The following is a 17,840-nucleotide window of genomic DNA, read 5'->3' as shown; positions in this document are numbered from 1 at the left end:
TGAGCTGGGCCCTACCTGGGACCCTAGTTCTGGACTAGGCTGATTGTTTCTTGTCACCCCAGCCTAGTTGGTAAAATGAAAGTCTAAACCTTTCAAGAGCACTTCAAAGGATTGTGGCAACTAGAAATAACTCAATTAACAACAAAAATCTATCAAATTTTAAATTTATTTTAATAAGTTCTAGTTTACTATCGATTACTATATGGAGTTTATTGCCAAATGGTGTTATGTCAGTATTTTTCATTTTGAAAAAACAGTACAGTTGAACTCTCTTAATACAAAATCACGGCTAAAGCGAACATTCTGTTCGTTAAGTTTAGTTTGCTATCTAATTACATTAAAAATTTCATGTTTAATACATATATTAAATTGAAAGTCTCGGCTAAGACGAACAAAAATTTCTCACCTCTTTACTTAAAATGTTCGGGGTTGAATATTGTAATTTTCTTTTTCAGAAATTATTCATCATTTTTTAGGTAGCAGAAGTCCCAGTGTGTTGAGAGAGGAAAATATTAAATATTTTATGCAGAAAATAAAGCCCGTACATTTGTTTACCAACGGATAACATTCCGCGGACGTCGATTATCATTTTTCTTTTTTAATATTTTCCAAAAACATTCATTTATAAGAAATGAGTGATTCATTTTCCGAATGTACTAACAGTTAGATTACAATATGTTAATTAGTAGTAATGGTTTTTAAATTTGGGTAAGCATTTCTTCATTTTTTCAAAGTATCACTCATTTACGGTTGTTATGAATAACGGCTAATACAAACAAATTCGTTGATTTTTGACATTTCGTATTAACCGAGTTCAACTGTATTTTATTTTGCATGATTAATTGTTGAATTTAAGAGGGAAATAATGTTTCCCAGAAATATATAGATGATAATAACACTAAATTACATGATAAAAGAAATTCTAATTAAGAAATTTAAAAAAAGAAACAACTTAATCCCTTTTGGAACAAAACTATGATTTACGCCCTTTAAGTACAAACAAATAATTAAATGAAATGAGTTAGTTAGATTTTAAAATCTAAGCAATAATTATTTCTAAATTTATAGCATTTAATCCAAACTATTGAAAAAAAAGTATTTAAATTTTAAATATACAAAAATTAAAACAGCATTATGACAAAAAAAATTAATCTTACTTATCAGAGTTGTATTTGCACTGGTACAGTAAATAACTCTCAGAGAATGATGGGCATATGACATGTTTTGTTTATATTCCACATATTTTATGAGAGCAGCACAAGCAGAAAGACAATAGTATCTACAAAACAAAGAAATGATGAGAAATTGAGAGATCATAAATGGCATGTTAAAACTGCTAAAAATTTCCTTTACTTTTTGGCAACTTCAATTTCTACAGTTTTATAATCTGCTGCACACAGTTCTTGAATGCACTGTAAACCTTTAGTTTCATTGAAATATTTCCTTAGGACTGTAACGGTAAGTATGTCAGGAAATAGCTCTTGCATTCTACAAATAAGTTTTGATTTTGTACTGAACTCCACAGTGCCTGGCATAATTACCTAAGAATGTTCAGAATTTATAGTAAGAATCATTTTGTTTGAGTTTTAGGTTTTTCCAAATATCTGAATTTTTATACTAGTCAAGAAAATACATTCTCTGAGCAGAAGAAAATCTATTTTTATAACCTTATTATCTGTATCAAAAAGTATAAAATCTCATGATTGTAAGATCAATATAAAATCAATATTAACTATTCTAAATTTAAAGTGGTTATTTTTTATGAAAAAAAATTAATATCTCAGTTCTAATTATGTAATTTAAAACTTCATCTTTGATCTTAAAAAGGTTATAATAAAGTTTTAAACACCAAAAACAAAAATTAAATGAGCATTTAAAAATTAATTTCTCAATTATCTTTATAATGAATGAGTTACTTGGCACAAGTCAATCCAGATTTTATTTTTTGGGCCCCCATTGTGGAAAAAATAAAATATTTTTATGAATTTTCTTTACTTTTATAAAAAATAAATTATCATGAATTTCCTTTTTTCCCAGGAAAAAAAACTTTTTCAGGTAATAATTTAAATGTATGTAACAGTTAAGAATTTAAAGGTATATAATGTTTTTTTTTTTTTTTTTTGAAGTGAAAACTTCTTTAGACACTTTGGACATTTTTTAAAATGAGAAAAACAACAATGTTTCTGATATCTGTGATACATGTCCATGGGGGCCCATATGGGGAGGGAGCGCAAGTGGGGGCTCAAGCTCCTCCTTAGAAATTAGAACTTACTTACTTTTAGTACTTTTTTCTTTTGCAAAAATGTAAAAACATTTCTTCTCAAGCTATTATTGTATAAGTTATAAAAAATGTCAAATTTTAAACACTGTAATCTGTACTGAAATCTGTTTTCATGGCGAAAATATCGTGGTAAACCATGGGAGAAATCTGAGCCCCCACCTAAAATTTTGCATATGGGCACCTTACATGTCTTTGTCGTTGCCACTCTGCAAATGGACAGCTAATTGTAATCGCAAAACTTTTTTTTCAAACTGCTCTCCGTTGCTTTCAACAATTGCTTTTGTGTCAATCTGTATTCTCAATCACGAAAATAAACATTAAAAAATTCAATAACTTTGTTTTATTAATCTATATGATGAAGTTACAACAATAAGTAATTCATTTCTGTATTTATTCTGGCACTGGAAGACCTAAGCTGTACTAGTAAATGGAAAATTAAGATGTCTGAAAGCTATAAATAATGTCTGTTCTATTGTCTTCGTCTAGCCATTTTAGCACCGGCTTCACTATAGCAGTTGAAGCATAATCTCAAACAATAGGAATTTTGGCCAAAATAGGGATTGCTGCTGGAACAGGGAAATCTCGTCCTTTTACAGCAAAATACTCCAAAGAACTACCACAAAATTGTAAGATTGTTGATCAAAAATTCTACAAAAATATCAAAACAGAAATTTATTACGAAAAACAAAAAATCAGAAGCAATAACTTAAACACTTAAGCAGGAAAAGGGGAGATTCAGGTTGAAAAGTGGGAGACTTCCGCCAAAATAGGGAGAGTTGGCAACTCTGCATGATTACAGCTGAGCATTGAGATTTCTTGCATTATTGCTCCACTAGTGGTATCCTCACGGTTTTGCCCGTAGTAGAAAATTAAAAGGTCATTTGGTTCGCCTGTATATTTACAAATAATGGATGATGAATTCCTCACCAATTTGCTATCTTCACTTGCTCGCCCATGTTATGGTTCCACGTTATGATGATTCCGTAATTTATTCATTCACGTTGTCATAATTTGCTCAATAAAATTTTCTTAAAATTGGAATACAAAAAGAATAAAATCGAATTTTTGAAAAATTGCTTTGAGGGGCACACCCCCATGCTACAAACTAACTTTATGCCAAATTTCATGAAAATTGGCAGAAGGGACTAGGCGCTATGCCCGTCACGGAGATCCTGCCAGAGAGAGATCCAGACAGACTTTCAGCTTTATTATTAGTAACTAGTGGCACCCACACGGCTTTGCCCGTAGTAGAAAATGAAAAGGTCTTTTGGTTCGTCAGTATATTTACAATAATGTATGAATTTCACGCCAATTAGCTTGCCCATGTTACGGTTCAACGTTATGATAACTTGGTAATTTACTCGTTCATCTTATAATAATTTTTACTCGGGAAAATGTTCCTAAAATTGGAAAAGAAAAAGAACAAAAACAAATTTTTGAAAAATCGCTTTGAGGTGAACACCCCTCCCCCCCCCCACGCTACAAACTAATTCTGTGCCAAATTTAATGAAAATCGGCCGAACAGTCTAGGTGCTATACGCGTCACAGAGATCCTGACAGAGAGAGATCTAGACAAAGAGACTTTCAGCTTTATTATTAGTAAAGAAGAAGATTAAATTAGAAAAGTAGATCATAGAACCCTACATACTTCAATAGGTTGCAATATGTTTAGTTGAACAGCAAGATGAATATATGCTTGAGTATCTGCAAACTGAGAGAGTACTAAAACTGGGTTTCTTAAATCAATGTAAGCCATTCCAATCTCTCCCCTTGCATTTCCTCTGCCTTCTACAACAGCTTGGGGGGAAAAAACCATAATAAAAATATTTAGTAGCACAAAGAAAAAAGCAAACTATAAAGTCTTATATTGCCAAAATGATAAAAGCAGGTCTATCACTTAGGGGAGCCAGGAGAGAGCAATGGTCCCCCTTTCACTTTTAGAAATCAATGTATTTCCATACATGTGTGAGTAGTTCTTTTTTTTTTCAATACCATAAACACTGAGTAATTATACCCTTTGCACATTTATGGAAAAAATTTTAATTACTGGTCTGTGTTCACAATACAAAATTAGAGTGCTGTAACAACACTACATAAAAACATGACAGACAACAAATTTAAATTTAGTATTGTAATGGATCCAGTGAGTATTTTGAAGTTAAGGGGACGCTAAAATATTGTGAAAAAATACATATCTTCTTCCTAATGGTACCAACGACAAGAAGATGCAATGGGACGAACTTGAGCTACAACAGCGCATTAAAAATGGGCTATTTTTCACGTGAACGATTTTGACAACCACTTTGGATGCCAATATCTTTTAGAAAATCAATATGTACGCTTTGCAACTATAACCCATTAAAAGTATTGTAACGGATCCGGTGCGGTTTCCAACTTTCTTGAAAGGACGACACAGTTCTTGATTAAAAACAGAGAATTTATTTACACTATGTACAGGAAAGATCGTCAACAACTGCTAAATTAATCATCAGCAATTAAGCAAATATCACACCACACCGTAAACTCAACGGTTACACACGTATTTACTTCCAAATACGAAAAACAACACAGCGAAACGCCTTGCAATAAACAGAGCTAATACACTCTCAGTACAAATTATCAATCGAAACTCCCTTTTTATCACGCGGGACGCTTTTATAAACAGCGAAAAGAGATCTCTCAAATATTCCAGAAAATGCTACACCATTCTACAATTTCATTGATAAAATCTGTGAATGAAATAAGAAAAAAAAGAATAGGGGGATCGTATACTTGAGCCGAATGTATAGGGACTGTGTATTCATTACGGGAAACTATTTACAGGTTACGTTACTAAAATAATTACTACTTACAGAATTTGTAACATTGCCCCCTTCCTAAGGACTGCACGTCCCGGGCAGTACAATCCCCAGAAAGGGTGCCAAACTTCTATCACAAGTTCACAAATACACACATTAAATAATAACCAACAATGCATAGGAAACACAATAATAACAAGAAATATTACTAAACATTAAAAGCAAAAAAATTATTTACAACTTTTCTGTTATCAACCATGGTTGTTTACGTAATACTCATGAACTATGGCCATAGTATGGGGCTAACCGATCATAATGTTAAACCCTAGGTTTTGCATTAGGTGATTTTTGGATCCTCACTACGACGTCATTCAGTCGGTTAAGGACTTTGTAGGGTCCATCCCAATGCGACTGCAATTTGGGTGAAAGACCTTTCCGTCGGATGGGATTCCATAACCAAACCTTGTCGCCTTCGTTGAATTCACGTCCAGTAGACCTTGTGTCGTATCGGGTCTTCATCTTCTCCGCCGCGATGTTGATTCGCTCTCGTGCGAAGTTATGAACGTCTTCCAACCGGGCCTGGAGATCCTGGATGAACTCCTCAGGCGATGCTGGCGCATCCGGAGGACGACCGAAGACGAGATCACAAGGTAGCCGAAGCTCTCGTCCGAAGAGCATCTGAGATGGGGCAAATCCGGTAGTCTCGTGGACAGCACTGTGGTAGGCCAGCAGGAACAAAGGTAGCTTCTTGTCCCAATCCTGTTGATTTCTGGATACCATAAGCGAGAGATTATTCAGGATTGTGCGGTTAACTCTCTCCACCATGCCGTCCGATTGTGGGTGTAGTGGTGTTGTCCTAGTTTTCTCAATTCAGAAAATTTGACATAGGCCCTTAAACACAGCAGAGATGAAATTCCTCCCTTGATCGGAATGAATCTGCAAAGGTGTTCCATATCTCGAGATCCAATGTTGGACTAGAGTCTCTGCTACGGTAGTAGCCTCTTGATCTGGAATGGGATATGCTTCCGGCCATTTGGTGAAGTAGTCGATGGAAACAAGAATGTATGTATAGGGACTGTGTATTCATTACGGGAAACTATTTACAGGTTACGTTACTAAAATAATTACTATTTACAGAATTTGTAACAGTATTAAGTAGTATAAAGTCATTATCAACTTATAATTTTAGTACTCTACTATAATTTAACTTTTCATGCTTCAATTGAAACTCTACTCTTACAAAAGGATTTTTTAAGCTGTCTTTTGCTGACACAATGGGGTGGTTTCCTTCAGTCAAAAGTACTACAGTGACCTCTCACTTATACGCGACCAAAGGGGACAACGAAATTTACGCGCACAAGTGAGATTCGCGCTTAAGTGAAAACCCCCCAAAATAAGCTTAAATACAGTAAGTTATCAACAGTTATAGTAATACTAATAGTACACTACTGATACTAATGAATAAATATGCACATAATTTCCATTTATGCATTGTAATTTAATAAAAATGTAAAATTTGAAGTTGCACGTTTGTCATTTTTTATACACTCTACAGTATGTAAGCGAATTCCACAAAACCTAAAAACTGTCGCGTGATCAGTGTCATAGTCTGTGAGGATACAACAGATCCTCGATAAGCTATGTCAATGCTTTCCGCTTCACCACGACTTTTAGGAAGGTCAACCTTTTCGCATGTAACCCGTTCTCCCCTCTCGAGGTCAATGACAAGACTAACTGCACCCCCAATCACACACTTGCGCAAATACAGTCGACGCTCGATATAACGACCATCTCTGTCCCAGAGAAAAAGGTCTTTATAACAAGTGGTCGTTATAAGAGGTATAAATTTAAAAAATGTACACCGTCATCATGCATGCCCAAGTAAATGCCCAAATTTTTTTTATCATAGGAATTTTTAGAAAAGTCGTGTGCAAAATATTATGACAGAATATTAAACAAGTTTTAAAGTAGAAAGTATAGGGAGGAAAATGTTATACACTTTCAAATCTGCTACTACTACTACAACAATTTCTGAAGATAAAACCAGAAACAGAGGTCTGCCTTTTTAGCAGACGTGATGTTTGCAAAACATTATTTTCTGTTTCAGATATAGGTGATAAATTGTGTTTCTCTTGCTTTCCAAAAAAAAATTTAAAAGTCCCTCGAGAACCCCAAATCTTTAAAACCACTAAATTCAAACACCAAACTACAAATACATCTGTCAACTCCCTTTTCTTAGGAATCTGGAAATTTCTCGATTTTTCCTCCCATTATTTTTTTTGTGCTAGCTGTGGTGAATGGTAATCTCCCCTCCACCCCTCTTAAAGTTGGATTTGACATTGAAAACTTCAGGCAGATGTCCGTAAACAATAATGTCATTCCAAGCTACAAATTTGTTTTATTGGAAAGAACACAAGAAATAACGTCCGCTGATTCGGTCGCTGTATTGGATTAGACGATACAGAACGGTCGTTATAACGAAAGCAAATTAACATAGAGTTTATAGGAACAAAGTTGGGACTTTAACCACTGGTCGTTATAATGGGACGGTCTTTATAATGTGTGGTCGTTATAATGAGCGTCGACTGTATACGCGTTCTTAGAAACATTTTGAACATTGGAATAAAGGTGTGTGAAAGCGTTCCAAGAGACATCAAGAAGGGTACAAATCTGCCGATAAACAAAGCGTAAGTAGGCGATTTAATTAAAACTTCAAAATTTTTATCGCGCATAAGTGAAAGGTGCATTTTCGGTTTCGCGTATAAATGAATAAGAGTTAACATTGTTTTCCTATATTGCTGGCCGGGCCCGTGAGAAAAACGCGCATAAGTGAAAAACGCGTATAACAGAGGTCACGTATAAGCGAGAGATCACTGTACTTAGTCATTGAAATGGATAGAATGAGCAAAAAAAAAATAACATGGACCCAAAAAATACTTTCATTTTCCCAACAGTTTTTTTTTTCAATTAATTTTTTTAAATGTCCGATTTTTCAAACTAGGCGTGGTCTTGATGATGTCAAATATGATGCACTTTGCCGCATCTTTCTATTACGTGTTCACGTTATGATAATCAAGCAGCGAATTAAATATTGCGCTCTACGCTTGCTATCAACCATATCGTTGCTAATTGTCAGGAGGAAAAACTAATTTAAGTTTTTGGTGGACCTCACAAATGTGTCTTGGTTGAGTCATATTAGAAAGCATATTTAAGTAAATCATTAACATTTATTAATATTAAAATACAACATGTTAACAAGAAAAAAAGGCTTCTTAAAAATATATTATTCCTGTAGAATCCTACCCAGCAATAATAAAAATATTGCAGCGAACATGAACAATAAATATAATAGTTATACCACAGGTGCTCCTAAAAAGTTCATCTTGATAATGGAAAAAAAAAAGTCTAGCGATCTCGAATCGTCTTCCGCAAGGTGATTCCAAACGAAGTCTTGAAACATCCACGTAAGGCCGGCCGGCCCAATTCATTTGGCAGGTAGATCAAGTGGAACGCGATTCCATCATCGACAGGACGATAGATCCCAGGGCTGGTAGCCCACTACAACAGCTTACGCAGGAGGAGACATCCTGGTAATGGTAGCAGGGGAGAGAGAGAGCGATCGATGGACGGATGTCCACCGCTTAAATACTGCCTCGATGACGTTCCACACAATTTACATATGCTTGGTTGCAAGTTCGATGAAATCCACTAAGAAAACTCAAAAATATTTTTGGCTACACTTAATTTCATTGAAACCGTTACATTGACGGACAAGATTTTTTTTTCACTGTGATTTTTAACTGAACCGTCAATCAAGCACCGTGCGGCTTGTTTACATTTTTCTTACTACGCATGCAGGAAAGAACGAAAGTTTTGGGACTGTATTTAATTAGTGCAACGTCAAGATATGGAGAGTCCCCTCACATAAAAATAGGTAAGTATTATTAATATCATTTCCCCAGTACCGGAAAGTCAAGAAAACAAAATAAAAAAATATCAAATATTTTGACACTAATACACATGAGTAAAGATGCGAATTAAATATTTTGCACTGTGAATGGCAACACTGAATTGCATTTCATCATTTGTGATGTCATCGGCAGAAGCCGTAAACAATGAAAGTGCTTCAATTTAAGTAATTTTTTAAAAATATTAAATGTAAAAAAATTTATGAAAAAATGGTCAGCTCCTATGTTATCAAACATGCTCTTTCAGAAAAAATACTTTTGAAATTTTGGAAATGACCCCATTATAGCATGTTGTTTAGAATTGGCATGGCTATTTCATTCATGAAGTAGTTTCAGATGATTCAGCAGTAAAAGCAGTCCTATATTACAAAACTAGAACAACTAATTAACGCTCTGACAATCCTGGAGTAAGATGCATAAAATTCTTCCCCCATGAGATTCTTTTTTTTTTTTTTTTGAGTAACTTGCCATGTAAGTCAAGTGCCCTACTTTCTATCAATGCCTAGCTTTCGCCCTGCGCTTTGGATTGTTTGACAACGAACATTTAGCATCCGAAAAATAAGTGTAAAATGCTTTTAAAATGTGCTTGGTAGAGCGTGATAAGATGTTCAAAACCACCAGGAATTAAAATGAAGATAAAGCATTAAAAATCTTAATTATGCAAACATTTTGATAATTTTGTGTAACACAATGACAGCTGAAGTTAAAAATATGTTACAACATGCGCTATGAGTACTTTTGCGCATGAAATTAAATAAATAATTTACAGGATTGTCAGTGATAATTCAAACAAAGTTTCAAAAAATACCACAATACAAAGCAACTATAAAAAAAATATTCTTATAAAGAAAACATAAAATATGAGTTACCAGCTATTTTTAAACTCCCTATCTGAGGGGTAGCAGACGATTTGGAATATGAAGACAATCCAGTCGTAGATGATGTTGGAACATTTGGTGTAACTGTACTTTTTGAAGTTTTTGTTCCATTTGAAGTGCTAACAGATGAGATCCTTACTTTATGCTGAAAACTGAAAACAATAACAAAATGTACTTTTATAAACTCTTTATCAAATTACCAAGCTTCAAAAACTGCATACTAGTCCATTTAAATGTGATAAAAACTATTAGGAATCAACTGCCCATAAGATTTTCAGATCTCTAATGCATTTATTCAAACTTCATTCTGATTTAAGATAACGTGGAAAATATAATAGTTAATAATATACCTTATTCCTGAGGCTGGTACTTTTGGTTGCAGAAAGAAAGAATCATCACAAGATGACTGACCTTGGTCGATGGTTTTTCTTTTATATCCTACAAAATTTCAGATACATTAAGTTCTATTTACATAATTTCTTGTCAAGTTCCACTACATGACAGTTCAAAAATTCTCAAAATAAAGCTTACCATTTTTAATAATGCCGGACTTAGGCCTACAAAATAGTGACTCATTTTCTGAAGATGAGCGATTTGCAACATTTGAAGAATAGCCTAGATGGAGTAAAATATTGAAACAACTGAAAGCTACAATAAATAAATAAATATAGGCATAATATCTTATCCTTATTAAAACATATAGCACCATTGAACAACTAGCTACATTGAACAGTTCTATTTTTAAAAGGGGTGAGAGCTTGATTAAGAAAATGCATCATGGCAGCATTTTTGCTTTACTGATAAGGAGGAAGGGGAATAAATAAAAAAAAGCCTCAACTCAAACCAACACCTCTAATAAACGAATCCAACGAAAAACAAAACGAAAAAAAACTCACATTCCTTATCTTTCCTATCAATATCTCCCCTATTTTGATAAAATCAGAAGCAAACCTGCAAATTCCAGGAAGGTCCCGCAAATTCAAGGAAGCTCCCAGTTTAAAATATCAAACAGTATGTGGATTTAGGGGAGAAACGTCAAGGTTACTGTGTTCTTCCCAGGGGTGATAGTGAGTGCAAGTAAAATTTTCTGAAGATCATGTTATATTTCCAAAACCTATGAGGAAGCCTATTTTAAAGTAAGCAAAAAATTTGTTTTCGATTGTTTGGTCATTTTTGATGTGTAATCTATTTCAATGTAACCTATTAATTTTGATTTCTCAAGCAAAAATTATATGTCAAACCTCTAATTTTGTTCTGGATATTTATAAAATGGGGTTTGACTAAGTTTTTTTTTTTTTTTTTACTTTGTTTACAAATTAGGTACTTTGGAATTTAAATAAAGAAAAAAATATCCGTACATAAATTACACTTCTCTCATGTGAGGTACGAAAGAATCTAATAAAGAAATGGTAGAACCCAAAAGACAGTGTCACTATAGTTAGGGCAGCGTCATAATGCTATAATTTGGATCTGCATTTAGCTTTGCCACAACTATAGTAGCTTTAATTATTAATGGATTTTCCCTCAAGTCCCCCTGATATTGATCAAAGCACAGTGCAGCAGTTGGAGGGGAACATGGGAGAAAATGCTTTTCCCTGAAATGTCTGGTTTATTATTGTAAAAGTGCAAAAGTAATGTAAATTTGTTCAAAATAACCTTTTAAAAAATGTCAGCTTATAAAATTAAAGCTAACAAGGTTCCTATTGAATTTTAGAAATAAAAATGAAGGAAATTCAGAGGAGTTTTGAAGAGTTTGATTTTTAGGGAGTACTTTCATCACATCCAAATTGCTATTTCCTTTTTTATTATTATTATTGACATAACCACTTCACTTATTGCATCTACTCAAGCATTTTAAAAGATTTTTAAGAACAATTATACAAAATATTTTTCACTGCTGGGTGGTGGGTGCTTGGAAAAACAATACATAGCTTTGTACAAAATGCTAGGGTGAATAGCTGGAACAAAGAAGTTAATTTCTTATTCATAACTATGATGCAATAACAAGAATTTTGATGCAAATTTTCCTCTCTTACAAAAAATAAAACCTTGTTTAGGCAAATAAAAATGTTCTCACAGTCATTTTTATTTGCCTGTTGTTTTCCTGATATTTTTGTAGTTTCAATTACCAATTATAAGGATCAAACAAGCAAAATTTTATATCTAATTTTTCAAATATTTCCTTGGGAGAAAATTACCAGATTCTCAAAAGTTGGAGATATTCTATACTCCACTTTAAAACATAAATAGTATTCAATATATAAAATAAATATAATGGAAACAAAGATATTCTCTACCCCACTTTTCCTGATACCCCTCCCCCTCCAAGGTCAATCTATTTTAGATAGCAGGCAGCATTGAAATTTATGAAAAAACACATGGGTTTATGCATCAGTAAAAAGGACACACATAGTAAAAAAAAAACTTAACAGCTTGCTTTGTCGCCAACTTAAAGTTGTCTAGACTACAAAAGCCCCCTCCCCCCTACCTGAATAGCTTAGGGCTCTGTTAAGTCTAAATCCTACCCTGCCCATTTTAAACATGAGATTTATGACCAGTGGTGCATTTACATGTTTGGGGGTCTATCCCAATGCATTTTATTTGGGCACCTCTGTATGTCACAGAACTATATTTGAGTTTAGTAACAGGGTTCGTACTCAATTTCAGAAATAAAATGAAGGAGTTTTGGAGGAGTAAAATGAGATTTTGAAGGAGTACTAATGCGCTGTCCCTGAATGATGTTGCTCTTTTATTCATCATAGTGGTACCAGCACGGCTTTGCCTGTAGTAGAAAATTAAAAGATCATTTAAATCGCCTGTATAGTAACAAATAATGGATGATGAATTTCTCACCAATTTTCTGTGTTAATTTGCTCGCCCATTATGGTAATTTGCTCATCCATATTATGGTAATTTGCTTGCCCACGTTATGATAATTAGCTCGATAAAATGCTCTTAAAATGGAAATAGAAAAAAAAATCGAATTTTCGAAAAATCGCTTCGAGGTGCTCACCAGTATGTTATGAACACATTTTGTGCCAAATTTCATGAAAATCGGCCAAACGGTCTAGGCTCTATGCGTGCAACAGACAGAGATCCAGAGACAGACTTTCAGCTTTATTATTAGAAAAGATATTTGACCCCCTTCCCCTTTGTCACAAAGTGTCACACTTCATCTTAACACTCCTCTTGTAACATGTCATAACATTGTTATAATAACTGTGCAATGTCACTTTTTGGTCTCTATCTCTTCCCCCTAGTCACAATTTAATGAACCTGTCTTCGCCTCAAGGCATGACATCACTTGTGGATGTGGATGACCCTTTTTACATCATAACTGCGATTTACTACACAATTGTTTTTTTAACACAATCACTTAATATAGTAAATCTACTTATGTATTTTTAAATATTTAAATAACGATTAAACAAACTGATTTTTGCTGCTGAAAGTGAGAGAAAAGCAACAATCATAAAACTTGAAAAAAATAACCAAGCACCATTTAAGCATGTTTTACTTCACTTATGAAAGGTCTTAGTCATCTAATAATATTTTCACCTTCAACTTTTACGACTTCTATGCTCAATTTGTAAATCACACCTTTATGAAAAAAATAAATATACGAAATTACTACGTCAAAATTGTAGTTATACCTTTGCCCTTGTGACGATGTTAAGTTGTCGATTGAAGTATTTTAAATCACTGTCAGAGGAAAATTATGTACTCTTCAACTAAAAAAGAAGGAGTTTTGAAGGAGTTAAAACCAAAATGAAAGAGTTTGAAGGGCCCTTCAGAAAAATTTCCTGAATGAAGGTGTATTGAAGGAGTTTTGAAGGAACGTACAAACCCTGAGCAAGGAGGGTAAGAGTTTGGTAAGATCTTATTTGGACTATTCCGTTCAGTTTTGGTCTCCTTATCTCAGGAAAGATGTTTCCTCATTGGAAAATGTTCAAAGAACGACTACAAGACTAGCAAGGGGACTTTCAGATTTAGATTATGATACCAGACTTAAAAGGCTTAATATGTATAGCCTGGAGTAGAGGAGAGTCAGAGGAGACAGGACTCAGTTGTTTAAATTGATTAAAATGAAAGATGTTTCTGGGTTAAGTTTTTGCACGGAAAGCAGGACGAGGGGTCATTGTTTTAAGCTTTTCAAATCTTCCTGAAAATCAGGAAAAATTATTAATTTAGTAGAGTCATAGGCACTTGTAACAGCTTAATAGAAGAGGCAACAATGATCAATAAGGTAGATAGCTTTCAGAGGGCCATTGATTTTCATTAGGAACTAATAAACTGACTACGACCAGCCTACATGGGCCCAGAGCCAGTTGATGGTTGTCACATTTGTATTTGTATTTATTACGTGCATTTTTGAATCCCTTTTCGGTCCTATGGTTATGGAGGTCTCTCGAAATTGCAACATTGTAAATCTACCACTGTTTATGAAAATACAATATGGCATGGGTATACATGTAAGAATAATTTTCAGCATAAAATGAGGTGAATGGCATTTTCTCTCAAAATAACAATTAAAATATAAAACAATTTTCAAAGCCTGATCACATTTTCAAGATCACTGCAAAAAGATTTTCTTAAATAATATGGAAAATAGAATTACCAACTGCTTTGAAAACGTTGTTTAAATGAGGTGTAGAGGAAGATTTGTTGTATGAAGACAATCCATTACCCGAGGATAGGGGAAGGTTCGGCATAGCAGTATCTGTAGAGTTTGAAGTTCTTTGGTTTGTATAATTGGATGACATCCTTATTTTTTGTTGGAATCTGAAAATTAAACCATAAAAAATGAATAAACGCAAAGTTTTTTTAGAGTATACAATTGCACCCTAGTGCAAAACAATCTAGCATACCTACTTAACTCCTGAAATCTAATAACTATTGATCAAACAAAATACATTATTTGACAGTTCTAATTTTCAAAATTCTCAAATAAAGATTTTTTAAGCATTCAATACAATGTCTTTTTCTTTCAGGAGGGCTCGTCCTACCAAGGGCAAGGGCTTACTCCCTTTAATGCTACAAAACATCCTGCAAATTTCTAATTAATGCACAATTGTAACCAAAGTGGCAAAATTTAGTATCATGATGGTAGTTTAAATAAAACTGCTGAATCATATGAATCAACGTAGAAGTCATGCTTAATGAGAAAAATTATTGATTGTGCCACCCTTTTTGGAGTAATTGAGGCACAATGAATGAATCAGTAGCTATTCCTATTGAGGTTCAGTTGTAAACCTTTTTTTTTTAATTTGTACCTTATTTCTTGAGATTTAACAGTGATGCTTTCCAAAAAAAAAAAAAAAACGTTCACTTGTGCCACTTCCTCCAACTGATTAGTGTCTAAAAGTAATCAAGGCACTATAATGGTCCACCTACACACCAGCACACCAGGGGTGACAGTAAACTCAAGTAAAACTATCCGAAGACAGAGTGAAATTTACGGAACTATGAGGAAGCTCGACCCTCCTCCCCCCATAAAAACTTTTCGAATATGCATACAAAAATCATTACAAAAACCTTTTAAAGTTTTTCTTTTTTTTAAAATAATTTTTCAGTTTCAAAATGTGTTGTCAGCCCAAAATGTTTGGCAATGGCAACCCAAAACTTTCAGATCACAAACACCCCTGTTGCGCACCAATTTTAATTTGAACTATTGCATTAGTTTTTGAGACATAGCAGATAGGTTTAACAAGAAAAACGTGTGATTGCACCATACTAGTTGGAGTGATTGGTACTAAAAACCAATCAGAGCAGCAGCTTTCATCAGTGTTCATCACCATGCATTTTCCAAAAGAAGTGAAAATGGGTTCAGCACCTTTTAAAACATATAAATCCACTAAAATTTGAATCCATTTCTTCTACACACTTTTGGATACAAAAAAAAGAAAAATGATTCAACAGGCATTTTTTCCTTTCATTTGACCATACCCACAAAAAAGGATTTTCATTTTGGTTGCTAATTGCGAAATTTGAAATTAATAGTTAATAATTAATGATTTAAAGTGAGGGGGGGGGGGAGATTTTAAGACATAAACATTTTTTTCAAACTTAAGAACTATGTGTTTATACGTAAACATTGTGTAAGTGCTTTTTACATAAATTTTATTTAAAAATACTTTCTCCTGTTTTAGAGGAATACAGAGAAAATTCTTTTCATTGATTTGCTTTTCAAACAGTATTAACAGTTTGAAATTTTACTTCAAGTTGAATATAATAATCATAGTAAGAAATAAGGCTTATGAGTAGATAGGTAGTACAAAAATAAAATAATAAACCTCATTTCTGAATCTAGCTTGGCAGATTGTAGAAAAAAAGCATCATCATAACTTGACTGATCTTCATCAGTTGATTTCCTGTTAAATACTGTAAAAAAGTATAATAAGTACAATAAATACTATGATAGTCGCTCAAAAAAATGCACAAATAAAATTCTAATTTACTAATTTCAGTATTATAAGGTTTGGGCTTGCAAAGTACGGATTCATTTTCTGAAAATGAGAGTCTCGTAATACCAAATAAATTTTCTATATGAAAAAAACTCTTTGGCCAGAAAGAAGATGAAAAAAAAAATATGCAGACGAAAAAGTTTGGACATGCAAGTGCTTAATCAGTTGATGTGGTTAGTCTGTCCAGGATTTTTCAGAATTCAATTTTTGTGAAAAATCAAATGATTTTGTGAAAAATCAATTCATTTTGTGAAAAATCAAATAATTTTGCAAAAACAAATTGTAAAAACAAAATTTCAAAATTTTGAGGTAGCACAAACTGCATCATTGAAACTTTTAGTTGGATGTTTTTCTCTTTTGTGTTGAGTATCATTCTTGCAAGTTTTACTATTGTTAGGAACAAGGGGGGGGTGGGGGAGTGTCATCGCTCTCTGGGGAATGGGCACCCTTCAAGTATCAATATCTATATATCATTCTACATTGCGTTAAATTATACTAGAAATGTTACATGTACAGTATTTAAAATAATTGAAAAAAAATCAATCAGGTGTTCAGCATTTAACTTTTTGCCCTAAGACACTCTTAAAGAGCACAGAATTTTGTTTAAAACTTATAATTTCATAATTTTAATAAAAATAAAAAGAGATTTTATTTGTTTACCTCCTAACAAAGCATCAAATATTCAAAAAATTTGATCTCCATAGCGGATGCAAAGAGATAGCAATCCTTGTATACATTTATCAACACAGTGGGAGCAGAAATAAAATTAAACCATCGATTCAGCATTTTAACCCTAGCGTCAATGAACCAAATTTTTCCTTACTCTCAATAACCAAGTACCCTAGTACTCGTGTTGAATTTCGAAGATTTAGAGCAGGAAAATATTTTTTTTCTGAAACCTCTTCTACTTAACTGAAACGTTTTCTTCCACCCTCATCTTGAGAAATGTGTGTAGCTTGTTTTTACCAAAAAACAAAATGGCTTACTGTTTTTCCAACATTTTATATTTATGTTACATGCTAAAAGTTCGGTTATAAAAAAAATGTATTTCTCCAGGTTTTTTTTTTTTTTTTTTTTGTAATACTGGATGTATTAGGTCTTACGCTTTGGTATTTCATAGTGATTTCATTTATTTATACCAGTGATGTTCAGCTTACGGCCCTGATGAGGCACGTGAAGCTCATACATGTGGCCCGTTGCATCGAAAAATATTATCTGTAATTTTTATCCTCACTGTCATTTGCTCAACCTTTGCTGTCATGCCATCTGACATTTGTAGGTATACTCAAAAAAAAAAAAAAAAATGATCATGCGTTCCAACTGAAATATTATTGTCTACAGATTGAGAGATACAAAGTTCCTAATTCAGTATCACTGACAATGTAACAATATGTTTGTACATCAGCAAAAAGAAAAAGAGCTGCAATATTGTTTTCCACTTCACATCATAA

At 33.4% G+C, this 17,840-nt stretch overlaps 1 protein-coding gene across 1 annotated transcript in view; it reads right to left on the bottom strand.

Moving 5' to 3' along the window:
- The window catches only part of LOC129226723 (mutS protein homolog 4-like), a 70,119-nt gene extending 52,542 nt beyond the window's left edge, over window positions 1–17,577 (bottom strand). Inside the window, exons 1-6 of the mRNA XM_054861352.1 lie at window positions 17,529–17,577; window positions 10,276–10,363; window positions 9,917–10,077; window positions 3,930–4,078; window positions 1,354–1,541; window positions 1,158–1,279 (exon numbers count right to left, since the gene is read on the bottom strand). Coding sequence (XP_054717327.1) covers window positions 1,158–1,279; window positions 1,354–1,541; window positions 3,930–4,078; window positions 9,917–10,077; window positions 10,276–10,363; window positions 17,529–17,577 — 757 coding nt within the window. The remainder of the gene's footprint in view (window positions 1–1,157; window positions 1,280–1,353; window positions 1,542–3,929; window positions 4,079–9,916; window positions 10,078–10,275; window positions 10,364–17,528) is intronic.
- Window positions 17,578–17,840: the final 263 nt, after the last annotated feature.

This window comes from Uloborus diversus, chromosome 7 (assembly GCF_026930045.1).
Source record: "Uloborus diversus isolate 005 chromosome 7, Udiv.v.3.1, whole genome shotgun sequence".
NCBI classification, from domain to species: domain Eukaryota; kingdom Metazoa; phylum Arthropoda; class Arachnida; order Araneae; family Uloboridae; genus Uloborus; species Uloborus diversus.
Note: the sequence above shows the minus strand (reverse complement) of the source record. Positions and strands in the feature narration are given on the sequence as shown.